Source organism: Pseudorasbora parva, chromosome 15, assembly GCF_024679245.1.
Source record: "Pseudorasbora parva isolate DD20220531a chromosome 15, ASM2467924v1, whole genome shotgun sequence".
In the NCBI taxonomy this organism is placed as follows: domain Eukaryota; kingdom Metazoa; phylum Chordata; class Actinopteri; order Cypriniformes; family Gobionidae; genus Pseudorasbora; species Pseudorasbora parva.
Genome location: NC_090186.1, coordinates 32,329,353 through 32,342,217, shown reverse-complemented (window position 1 = coordinate 32,342,217; position 12,865 = coordinate 32,329,353). Strand labels below are relative to the sequence as shown.

The window sequence follows — 12,865 nt, the reverse complement described above, 5'->3', positions numbered from 1 at the left end:
TACAGGCAATGGATTTCACTGCATTAGATATTATATCAAACCAAGTGGCATCTGCAAACAAATGGAAGATAGAGCTTTTTTTAAGATCTAACTATAGATACATTTTCATATTTTTCTCCAAATTACAGCCATTTTCTATCATTTAAACATGTGACTAAGAATTTAGTTAGTCATTTTTTTTTTAAATATTACTTATTCTCTAGTTCACAGGTGTCTAACAGAGTAACCACCACTAAATTTGACAACCAGAAAGTGGCAAAATACACAATTTTGACCTGCACTTAATTTATTTTAGAGTTTAAAACCTCTTTAAAATAAATTACACGTTGGTTTGATATTTTGTAATCCAATGTAATGCAACATTTATACATTAAGTTGCAGCTGGCTTAAAGGGTTAATTCACCTAAAAATGAAAATTAGCCCAGGATTTACTCACCCTCAAGTCATCCTAGGTCTATATGACATTCTTTTTCCAGACGAATAAATGTTAAGTTATATTAAAAAAAGTCCTGGCTAATCCAAGCATTATAATGGCAATGATTGTTGTTCTGTTTTCAAAGACCATAAAAAAATGCATCTGTCCATCAAATAACATGCTCTACACACCTCTGGGAGGTTAATAAATGCCATTGGAAGTGAATTAATGTGTTGTGAAAGAAAAATATCCATATTTAAAACTTTATAAAGTAACGTTTGGGCCGATCGGCTTCTGTATTCAGTTTATGGAAAAAGTGTTGAAAGTGCCTCTGCAGTTGAAAGGCTTACGTGACCAGTTACGCCCGTCAGACGTCGCGTACGCATCTTGAACCCAGAGAACACTTCACTCATCAACACTTTTCCAGGGATGACGATTGGCCGGAACTTTAATTCAAAAAGTTTTAAAGATGGATATTTTTCTTACACAAACAATTTGCTTCAAAAGGCCATTATTAACCTCCCGGAGCCGTGTGGAGCACATTATTTGACGGCCAGGTGTATTTTTGACTTCAAAAACAGAACAACAATTAAGCTTGGAGAAGCCAGGACATTTTTAATATAACTCAACTTTCATTTGTCTGAAAGAAGAATGTCATACACCTAGGATACCTTGAGGGCGAGTAAAGCATGGGCTAATTTTCCTTTTTGGGTGAACTATAATATTTTTAAAGGCGTAGTATAAATCACAAAAATAAATATATAAAGGTGACATTTGCATTAAAAAATAAATTGTTCTTTAAACCAGAGATTCCCAATAATTCAACATTTTACAGATGCTCATTTCAAAAGTAAAGGTTTATGGGTTATTGCCACTGAGAAACCCCCCCCAAAAAAACGACTTAAAGTCTCTCAAAGTAAGCAAATACTGAGGAAATGTTGAACAGTTTGGGTAAAGCTCTGTTCAAAGTTTATAGACAGAAAAATAATCAAATGTTTAATGTAATATAATTGGGTTTGAGAATAGTCACACAGGATTTAAATGTTTACTTGATAAGTATACAGAGGGAAAAGACTGAAAGATCTGAGATTTCAGAAAGACAAAGACCAGAAAAATAATCACAGAACAAGCAGGAGCTGCAAAGAGTAAGGAGATGCCATTTAAAGAGAATGGATCATGCAACATAGACATACACAGCCATGTCGGATATGGGGTTAGTTACAAATACTGATTGGTAAGTCATGCACATTTAGGCTTCCAACAACAAATCAGATTTTCAGAATCTTCGTGTTTGCAATCCGATCCGAGTTTTACAAATTAAAGACGTAAAACATTAAAGATGTAAAAGATGAGATATGCATTCAAACATATTGCCCTAACAAACTCATTTGCACAAAGCATTTGCACATGCAAAAAAAGCATTGAGAAGCTCTGTTTTGCTGTTGCGTTGTGACGAGTATGTTTTCAAGGACAATTTTGACAATGTTACTTGCAAAATGTTAGTAGCTGGAAAAAGTGACAGACACCACGCCAGGCAAAAGCTCTGCTCACTTTCAAAGTCAAGGAAAAAGTTTGGCCCCTGATCAAGCTCTGTGCAAGTGAGCACTTTTAACAGATTCCCCATTTGGTTTCTGAAACAGAAAAGCAAGAAGAGAAAGAGAAGAAAAAAGGCAGAAAGAGAGAGAAAAACAGAAAGGTGCTGCATGTCAAAGACAGTAATCAGGATGTCACGCTGAGCGTTAAAGAGTGATTCTCATGCTCCTACATACAGAATTCCCTCAGCTTGTCGTGGTGAACATGGACATCATTCAAAATTAAATCAAAATGGATTGTTTCCCCTTTCTACTTTGAGAAATCAGCACATTATTTTGCAGGACAAGCTTTTAGACAAAGTGTCGGTGCAACTGCCCTGGACAACAGGATAAACAAGCTTTCACCACAAGAAAGCAAAGAGGGAAAACTGTCTTGTAAGAGCTTTGAGACCATCAGTTCAGCTCCTCCTGCCACTGTTGGGGGGAAAAATAGAGATCGACCGATAATTGGCTTTACCGATATTATTCCTGATATTTAAGTATCCCATAATCGGGTATTGGTTTTGTTATATTGTTTTCCCCATAACTGCACCATCTTGTGAGAATTGCAAACAAGAGCGCTATTAAAGCATTGTGTCCGAGTCAAATTTAGTCAAATGATGTAAAATACCTCGCCTCCCTTAATAAATAAACTTTATTTAACATAACAGCCATTAATGCACAAAAGAGTTATGATACATAAATGCTTGATATGTAGTTTAAACCTGGCGCAAAAAAATAAAGAGAAACTCACGGTGTCACGTAACCCATCAAGTCCTGTCCCAATAAACGTAACTGTACATGAATCAACTTAAAAAAGCCGAATTCTCTCTCTGTGTCTATGCTTAGCATTAGTCTTGTGAAGTTGCTTTCATGGTGCTGCAGCTTTTAACACAATCCATTTATTTAAAACTTCTTAAATTATATTAATATCTATGATATGACCTTTATATCTAAATAAATAATTACAGCTCTGTGGAAATTAATTGTTATGTTAATGAGAGACTTCAGTGTAAACTCAGAAAAACAGTGATCTGTCAGCAGGTATTTCATAATCTATACTGACAAAAACATAATTAATAATTCTGAAAACATGCCAAATGTGATGGACTCTGTAACTGCGATGATGTATTCGCGGTTTTGTTTATTTTTCAGACAATGTAAGCGTATTCTAGCGAATGCATGCATAATGTATGCATATTCCATCGACTATTCCAGCATATTTCTAGCTTCTATTTAGCCTACAACACAAACTTTTTAAAACTAGAGTTTAAAATGAAAGCTTAGAATTATGTCTATATTAATAATGTCATTTATTTATGTTCTCCATTTGAAAACAGACTTTGTAAATGTATTTTGCCTGTTGATAATATTAATGCTGTTGTTGCAACTAGGATTGATAAAGACCTTCTGATGTGCAGTGATTTAGTGATTTAGTGTTTTAGTAAGCAAAATGATTATAATATAATTCATAATTATAACTTTATAAACTGTAATCAATAGCTTCCGGTAACGGTTGTATGCGTGTTCATGACACTAGATCAAGGAATTTTACATGATCAAAGAATTTATTTTGACAGTCGCTTATTTTTTTTCTTTTTGCACTCTTTCAGACTGTATTTATTGATGTACAAGTGTGTTTTGTTTTGTATTGTTTGCAAAAATGAGTGAACTTTCAGGAATTGCATTATTTTTTTTATGTTAAATAAAACAGTTTGTTCAGTATCCTAGAAATCTAGACGTACCCTAGCAGCAGCTAATCTAATTTGCAGCGAGTGTCGTCTAGCAAATCTCAATAGACTTATGAGCTGGAAAAAGCAAACTCTGGCCAATCACATCTTGTTTAGAGTCGGTGGGCGGGCTTAACATAATGAGAAGGTTCTGCGTGCTACTTTTAAAAAAAGAAGCTGCCAAACGGCGGTCGTTCAAAAAGGCTTTGGCCTCAACTCTGGAAGACTTGGAGTTAAGCTTTTTTTATTATTTTTTTCAAAGAATGGCACTGAAATCATTCTTAAGAAGAGAAGATGTGTTCGGAGTTTTGCCTACCAGATACGGCGAAAGTTTAATTATCAGCTAGCTCAGCTTCACATTGCTCTGGTAGGTTGTAGCTCTATCCTATCGCTTGCAGAGGAAATCTGAAAGACACCCGTTTATCCCGCCCCTCGGATTGAGCCCTGTCAATGGTGAGTTGCCAGAACCAACATCTTGATGCGAGTCTGGCTCATCAGCCTATTTGTTCAATTCAGTGTTGTTGTTATAGTTGTCAAAAACAGAAATAAACCAATAAATAAATATCAGTTCAGTATATTGGTTATCCAGCACATAAACATGCACATAATTGTATCTGTATCGGTCATAAAAATGTCAATATCGGTCGATCTCTAGAAGTAAAAAAAAAAAAAAAAACAGCTGGTTATAGTCTTATCAACCCCTGACTCCACCTCTACTCAAAACTTACTTTCAAAGTCCAGGAAAAAATGTGGATAGTTCTCTATTTCCCTTGTAAGGACTTTTAGAAGATTACCCATTCCAGCGAAACCTAATCAAGATATAATGATGAAAACAAATAAAACAAATGATTCACAAAAAAACAGTGACTTCATTAACAATATAGCCAGAATGGTGAGAGATGCAGTTAGAGCTGTAATACACTACTTGTTTAGCAATAACTTAAACAATATTTCAGTAACAAGTTCTATAAAAACTAAGCACTCTAAATTGGCACAGTATAATTTTCAATATCTGCATATGTGAAAGCAAGCCTTTTAATAACCACCAAATGACTGAATACAGTAAAAGCATGTAGTACAAAAGAGACTTCAAACATTGGTTTTCTTGTTTGTAGGTCAATTTTAAGAGACTGTTTCACTCAGTCAAAGAATAAAATAGTTTGAAACATGTGCTGTCATTTCAAATGAGGTTATAACAGCTGTTTTAAATCACATTCCACTATTGACTAACTGAGATGCTTCATCATTTCAAAGTGATAACTATACTCTAATTTAGCATATATATCATGCCGACTGGCACCACAAGTGCATACTCTATAACACGTGTATGATGTTGTCACGTGTTGCCAGAGCTAATGGAATTGGAATGGTGACATTAGTTGTGTCCCAAATGATGCACTACGCACATAACCATGTAGAGTAACAAAGAATGGAGTCTGATAGACAGTTGACTGCATTGAAGTGCATCATTGCATCTGCTTGTCAGCAATATGAACTGATGGTGATATATATAGACTTTTGAGGTAATCAGCTAATCTGGCTAGTTATTTTATCCTATTTAAATATCAGATATGTTAGTGAGAAAAACTAAAAAATATATATCAATCTGATTATGCAATAGACATTGGTATAGCTCCTTTGAAGGTATCTTAAGACAAACGTCTCTATATTTAAAAAAGACGCAAACCAGAAACGATATGACCCGTTTTACAGAATCTATTTGTTAGAACATAACCCCGAATGTGACGTATAGAGTTACAGAGTTAAAAATTTATAAATTTTTTGCTAATAGAGTGGTGAAGGTATGACGTCCCTTTGTAGGCCAACCGGCAGTTAGCATCACACTGGTTCCTGCGAGAAAAACCCAATAGGATTTTCCAATAGGCTTTTAGATTAACACTAAAAACATGGACAAAAAATGGAAGTATCATAAACTTTTGATGATCAAGATAATTAATCACAGATGAACACAACTTTTATGAATGTTGAAGTCTAAATGAAGAAGTAAAAAGCTAAAAGGTAAGCTATAAATGGATGACACTACGGTCCCACCACGCAATTCAACGTCACCATCACTAAGCTTATAGCTCTTCCAGTTTTTATCTAAACATTTTCCCAAAAAGTTTGAGTAAGAATAGTTTACAAGGGCACAATGATCATAATGAGGCTGTACAAGAGATCTGAGGTTACCTGCTCAGCATGATGATGTTTATCTCCCCGACAGCCGCTTGTTAGCAACTGCCTTTTTCAAGACAAATTACTGCCGCTGATGTATTTTATTTTATAGAATTAAACATGAAAGTGACTTGATCTTGTGTTCACCAAAGATCTTATTTTAGCCATTTAACCAAAACCCCATTCAAAGAAACCCATTGACTTTGGGATAAGGGTTCGGAAGAGCTAAAGTGCTAACTTGATGTCATACCTGCACCATTTTAACATACGATTGACAGGCTGGAGGGGAGGGATTATAGACCTTAGGCCATCCTTAAAAATATTCTTGTTTGCCGTAACCCGACCGACCCTGTCAATTTAGGGCCGACTCAATTTTTTATTTTTTTTCCCTTTTAGTCCGACCGACTTGCCGGTTGTAAATTGGCTTTAAGACCGACCAATTTCTTTTTTTTACTCTTCAAACAACTAATACAACAGTAATAAAATAATATGAATTATATTTTAGTAAGTATTATAAATGTATAAATTGCCTGGGCCATACAAACGAAGGCTATTCTTTCGTTTATAGAAAAACCCGTGACGTCATCTATGTTTACACTATGGTTAACGGATGTCACACTATGGCCTGCACGTGCGTTCGTTTCGGCTCGGCTCATACTCTCATTCACTGTAACGTTAGACTGTTAAAGCCCTGTCGGAGATTTCGCCGTGTGACAGGAGTCAGGACCATGGACACGTTACACACACCAGGCAAGTGTTATGCAGAGGGGAGGGCTTTGAGCCCCGAAAATTAATCAAAAGTGCCCCTCTCAACATTTATCATTACTATATTGTGGCGAATAAAACAGAATTTGAATTATAATTAATATAACAACGTGTACAAAACAGTAACAAATGGCGGAAAAGCCGTTTATCTTGTCTCTGTCAGTCTGAAATATCGTTGTCCTAACGCTTTGCTATGGGTAGCGTGTGTTCTGCTCGACCCCAGCGCGTGGTGGAAGCGGCGGCACTGGTTGTAACTTGAAAAATAATGCTTTATGTATGGTTCTGTCGATGGATACACGTGCACTACAACAGCGATAATAAAAGAAAACGTGGGCAAAACGGTCTATCTTTGTAAACTGTGTTCAATGCATGCGAGTGCTGCATTTTCGCCATCATCACTCAGAATATTCGCCAGAAGACGCGAATGAGAACCCTCTGCAGTGAGAGAAGATCTGTCTCTGTGCGCAGCGCGCGCACGTCTCGCAGCGTGCAAATATTGAGTTCTTTCAAGTCTTGCGTTTGAACGGATAAACTCACACAAAAAGTATGTCAACATGTCGATCTTGATGAGTATCCATCAGACAGTCTGAATATGCCTTAAGAGAACTTTATACAGTTGAGAAAGACGATGCATATCTCTGTATTAGGTCTTAAAGGGGCAGTAGCCTTTACTGCTGTCTGTCAAACAAAAGATAAGGACTCACTCACTGCTCTTGATTGAATAGCTGGTTATAGCTACTTAATTAATTAAATTTATAAAAACAACTTTTTGCTTTTTAATATTCAAATGCACTAGTCTATATCACCAGATGCGTTGGTCTGGCAAGAAGTGCAAGCCACTTCAGAGACACAGATAGTTGCGTGTTCTGAGTTAACACAATCGAGCGTAAAAATAAGAAACATATCACGGGAAAATACTAAAACGGGAAGACAGCGGGAAAAGAGCTAAAATACGTGAGAAACCCGGAAAAAAAGGGAGGGTTGACAGCTTTGAGTCAATGACAGCTGGTGGTTGGACCCTTTTCTTAAAGAATGCACCTGAAATTTATGCAATAAACATGTTTTTGACAAATATTTCAATTTGTTTGTGGTCTATATAGCCTGCAATTAGCCTATGCGCCCGAAGGCACGGCTTGAAGACCCAGTCAGTGATGTCATGATATGCCAATTTGTTTAAATTCATACCTACGTAATCACCATCACCAAAAATGTACTTTTTTTTTTGTATTAAAATTTGAAAAAAAAAAATATAGACCTAACTACCGACCCTTTTTTTTAAAAAATTTACTGTTACTGCAAACCAAAATATTTTTAAGGATGGCCTTATTCAAGCAGCGTTATGACAGGTATGAAAGTGAGGCTGTGAGGGATAGACTTACCACGCTTTCGATGGCATCTGCTGTCAAAAGATGTATAAAGCTCCAAGATCACTTAAAATTTTTCCCACAGCCCATGTAGTCTGGAGTTTTTGGACTAACTAAATTTCTATCAGAAGAACAGTACTGTAAGAGCCATATATTAGTGGTTTCTTATGTAGAAGTGAGTTAAATAATTGTGTGCATTTAGCACTTGTTAAATAATTATGAGTAAATAATAATGAAGTGTAATTTAATATTACATATTGACAATGACGTAATTTCCGGCAAGGACCGTTAGTTTTTTGTGTGATGCAATATTGGAGCGATACAGTTTTTTGACCGTGTAACAATTTCAAGCTAATTTTGTTAATAAACATTTTGAAAAGAAGTTACTGGACTAATGGATGGTAATAGAGTTCAAATCACGCTCACTCAAAAAAGAATGAAACCAGATGAGAATTTTGACTGCTATTACAAGTACAACCCACTGAAGAGATAAATGTCCAGCCCTCACAGCCTTGCTTTCATAACATGCCCTCGCACTGGTGCACAAAGACTAGAAAATTATGAGGGCACATATAAATCCTTCATAACAAACGCTGCAATACTCCATAAAAAAATGTGCATTTTGATATCTTGGTGACTTTAAATATATATGGCAGGCCCTGTGACTCTTCACTGCTCCAGCAGAGGGAGCAAGTGCACACTATAATAATATCATTATCTAACATTAGTGCCAGTGAATCTCAGCTTCTAACAAAATATGTACAGTAAAGACTACAAACTTGGAACTTTCATATAACTAAACTAGGATATTTATTAAAATAGTGGTTGAGCATATCTACAATCTGTAAGTTTAAAAAAAAAAACATTAAAACAGCAACCTTTTTTGAACAAAGTTAGATACACAAGTCAGTATGATCTTCCAGATGCTTTTCTGCACAAGAGGATGTGAAGACAATACCGTTTCTGCTGTATGTGGTTAACCACCACACATGAGTGCAGGCGATTCAGACAAGCTTCCTGTCAAACCTAAAGTGCTCCAACCATCGGAACAACTGCACTTGCAAAAGCATGAGAAACTGTCACTCTGGTGGCTGTGAAACAAAGCGGGCACAGAACAGTCTGGCCATTTCTAAGCCATGGCTGTGTGAGCGTGCATGTGTGTATCCATCTCTATGAGCTCTATTCATCTTACAGAGTGAATCATCACAGTACAACATGCACAAACCCAGCACTCTCTGCCCACATACTACTGCATATTAAAAAGCATTACACATGCATCTGAAAAACCGTGCACACAGGTCTTGACCTGCGTTAGTAATGAAGTGACCTTGTGTTGTTAAAATGTCAGAGAGGCCTTGGCAGTTGTTTGTGCAGTGTAATGAAAACCAACTCAATTTGCTACGTTACAAATATTTCACAAGTGCTCTTACACGCTTTTGGGAGCCAGTGTGGAGAAGAGAAAAAAAATGAGAGAAATGGGTGTTAAACCGGAGTAACCAGGAAAAAACTTCCCTTCCTGTTTAAAGAAACTAGAGTAAGAACAAACAGCCTAATTTTAATAACTGGTGCAGGATTTAGTTCATGATATTAGTACTAGCAGCATGCGTTTTAAAATGTAAACTTTAACAATCTTGTCACGGGATTCAAGTTGTCACAAGTAGAAGAGATTTAAAGGGTCTTAAAAAGGGTTAGTTACTCTCCCTCATGTCGTTCCAAATCTACATGAACATAAAATAAGATATTTTGAAGAACAATGCGAACCAAACAACAGAGGAGCCCATTGATTTCCATCAAAAGACCTTTTATGTTCCACAGAGAGAAATTCATACAGGTTTGGAACTACAAGCGAGTGAGTAAAGGTGATCATTTTCATTTTTGGACAAACTCTCCCTTTACTTCAGCCCAGTACTGTGCGCTGAGACCCCCATGGCTTCTGGAATAAGATAAAATCAAAAGCGTCTGTCCTTTTCAATTAAACCATGTATGCTGCAATTAAAGGCCATGCGAGTTGAACAATAATCCACTTTATCCATGGCTGAAAAGACCTCTGTTAGCCTCTGCCTGCTGAGCAGCTCATAAACAGAGCAGTAAATGAACTTTTGCATCTCAGCTGGGCTTGAACAGAGCTGGGTCTAGCTCAGGTCTTGCAAACAGCCACAATATTAACAACCTCACAAATTACTGGTTTATTTACTTCCTAATGGGGTTCCCACAGTGACCGTGCTTGTGTTTATCAAATCCTCATGTTACGAGAGGCACCGGCCTACACTACAACACTTCCTGCTTTGTAGAGGCAGCTCTCATTCAGAGTTTACAGCAGTTGTAATAACGTCTGGCTGTTGCTAACCTGATTTGCTTACACAGAAAGGAAATATTACATACTGTGTCAAGTCTTGGGCCTATGCCCGATTGCCCACACAGCAAACAAGCCAAATCGAAGTGTAAAAGTGATATATAGTAAATGTAAGGACTGAAAAGAAACTTCCATTGGATCCAATCAGAAGGGGTGGTTTATTCCTTTTCTAATATGATCGATAGGACATGTAAACACTTGATAGGATTGAAAAGCGAAACTGAAAGGAAATCACATGAGCAATGGTGTAGGCATGGCAAAAATGACACATGATGCATGGAACAAGCTGTCGTGTCATAAATGACTTTCATGTCATTCTAAAATTCTTCTACCACTCATCATCTAAGGCAGGGTTTTCAAAACTCTTTCAAAAAGACAAAGTCTACCAAACGTTTTAAATGTTTCTCTCCTTTCTTGCCATATACATACTTTCCAGATTTATTTCTTTCTTATGAGTTTTTCTCACTATAGTCCCCTGTCTTGCTCACTGGGGTTGGAAGGCAGTATTTTTAACACAGTACCTAAGCTGCTTACATACAATTATTGTGAAATTTGCTTATATAAATCATTTTTAATTGAAAACGTTCTTCTTCAGGTTTATACATCCAACATTAAGTATAGGCAATTTAAGCTTAGAAAAAACTATGTTGTATTTATAATGTCACACTTACTATTTAACAGTTTCAATGTTTTTTTTCCATACATAAAACATATATAGATGGGGGAAGGGGGTCCCTCATAAAAGGTTCATCAAATTTGGGGGTCCTTAGCATCATAAAGAAAAAAAAAAATTGATCTAGGGAGTTGGAATTAATCGTTTCTTCGATGCATCGCGATGCAGACGATTCAGTATAGGTTTAATAGACCATAACCGATTCTAATGTTACTGACGTCACGTATAATGTTGTTTGTCACGTACGTGCTTTGTTGTTGTAGCATACAATGGTAGACGGAGGCGAGATGCGAGATGCGAGTGCGAGTAATTAAAAATGCTCCAACTACTTTAAAAGCTGACATCTGGGTACATTTTGGTTTGAATAAACAACCTGGTAAGCACAACCTGGAGAACACACGGGCTGTGTGTAAATCAATGCTATGATTTAACAAAACTATTTAATTTACACATGGCAACATAAATGGGTCTCCGCGAAACGGATATAAATACGATCTTCAATTCCTGCAATGTAAGCAGATTTAATGGAGTTCACGTCACGTCAAATCAACAGATATGAGCTGGAATTTATTAAACAACAGCTGATTTCACAATCAAAGATGGCAATATAAGCGAGTGCGGACACAGCGCTGGTAAGATTATTCAGTTTCTTTACTTTTAATGAAGATGATTGCATGTTGAGAACCTACAACTTTACTTTTGGTTTAATTTGCAGTAGTTTGTGTGTTGGATTGATAAAGAGATACTCTTTGGCGATGCGTGCTGCGGTAGCACTGCCATATCTGGCTATAACATGACATAGCCTATAACACACTCTCATATGTTTATTTATTTTTTCATTGTTGGGATGAGTAAATGTGGTTTCAACAGCCAGATGTATTTAGACTTTAGTTTTGACTTTAAAGAGACCCAGACCCAGCTTTTAACGTCACATTACTCCTTCTTTTATATTCTCATCCACAGACACTCTGTTTTGGGCACGATTAGGGGAATTTTTACTGCTTGATTATGCTCATTATTATTGGTATGCTCCTACTTAGGACCTGCAATATATAAATATGAAGTCTGCTGTTTAAAACAAAGAAAAGAATAATAGCAATGTAGGACAAAAGTATGTGCAAAAAGCGGGAAACTGTATATCCATGTCAAAAACTCAGATTCGGCAAATTTCCTTTTTGAAGCTTGTGGCATAAAGTATAAACATGCAAGTCAACTCGATATTTATATTTCACATTCTATACTACTATACTATACTTCTAATACTACATTCAATGAATTAATTAATTCCGATTGAAACAAATGTTGCATGTAAAATATAAAATGTTGTGCCAGTGAAAGCTTATCAGTGTTACCTTTTCTGGAGGATAATGTAAGTTTGCTTTTAGATCATCCACTTGATTCTTGATTCTGAAAAATAAAACATAGAGAAGCAAATCAGTCAAGTTGAATGAGGAAAACAAAATACATATTTTGTATCAATCCGACAGCATAAAATGTAACCAGTCATTCATATTATGCAAACAAGTTGTGATAAAAATCATCTGCAATCTAGTTTGAATGCACCGCTCTCGTCTGGTGTTGGAGAAACAAGTCACTGTTGGAGAAAGATTGCAATGTGCAAGCTAATGAATTAAAACAAACAATGACACGAATCAGTCATTTCATTTTTAGTATGGATGGCTCTCTGTGAGATTTAAAATGCATATCCACAGCAGTTTCATGTTAACTGGGGGATTAAATATCTGGAGAAATTTCAGCCAAGTGCAACTAATGGCAACCAAAAAACACTGGAGGGCAAGAACCATCAGAGACACACTCT

General features: G+C 36.4%; 1 protein-coding gene across 3 annotated transcripts in view; it reads right to left on the bottom strand.

Moving 5' to 3' along the window:
- The window catches only part of fam49a (family with sequence similarity 49 member A), a 35,752-nt gene that overhangs the window by 5,104 nt on the left and 17,783 nt on the right, over positions 1–12,865 (bottom strand). For 2 of the 3 annotated variants that reach the window (XM_067417811.1, XM_067417812.1), the window contains exons 2-3: positions 12,399–12,453; positions 1,967–2,046 (exon numbers count right to left, since the gene is read on the bottom strand). In XM_067417811.1, coding sequence (XP_067273912.1) covers positions 1,967–2,039 — 73 coding nt within the window. In that variant the 5' untranslated portion in view covers positions 2,040–2,046; positions 12,399–12,453. Of the gene's footprint in view, positions 1–1,966; positions 2,047–4,444; positions 4,526–12,398; positions 12,454–12,865 lie in introns of all 3 variants that reach the window. The other variant, XM_067417813.1, reaches the window with a different exon arrangement.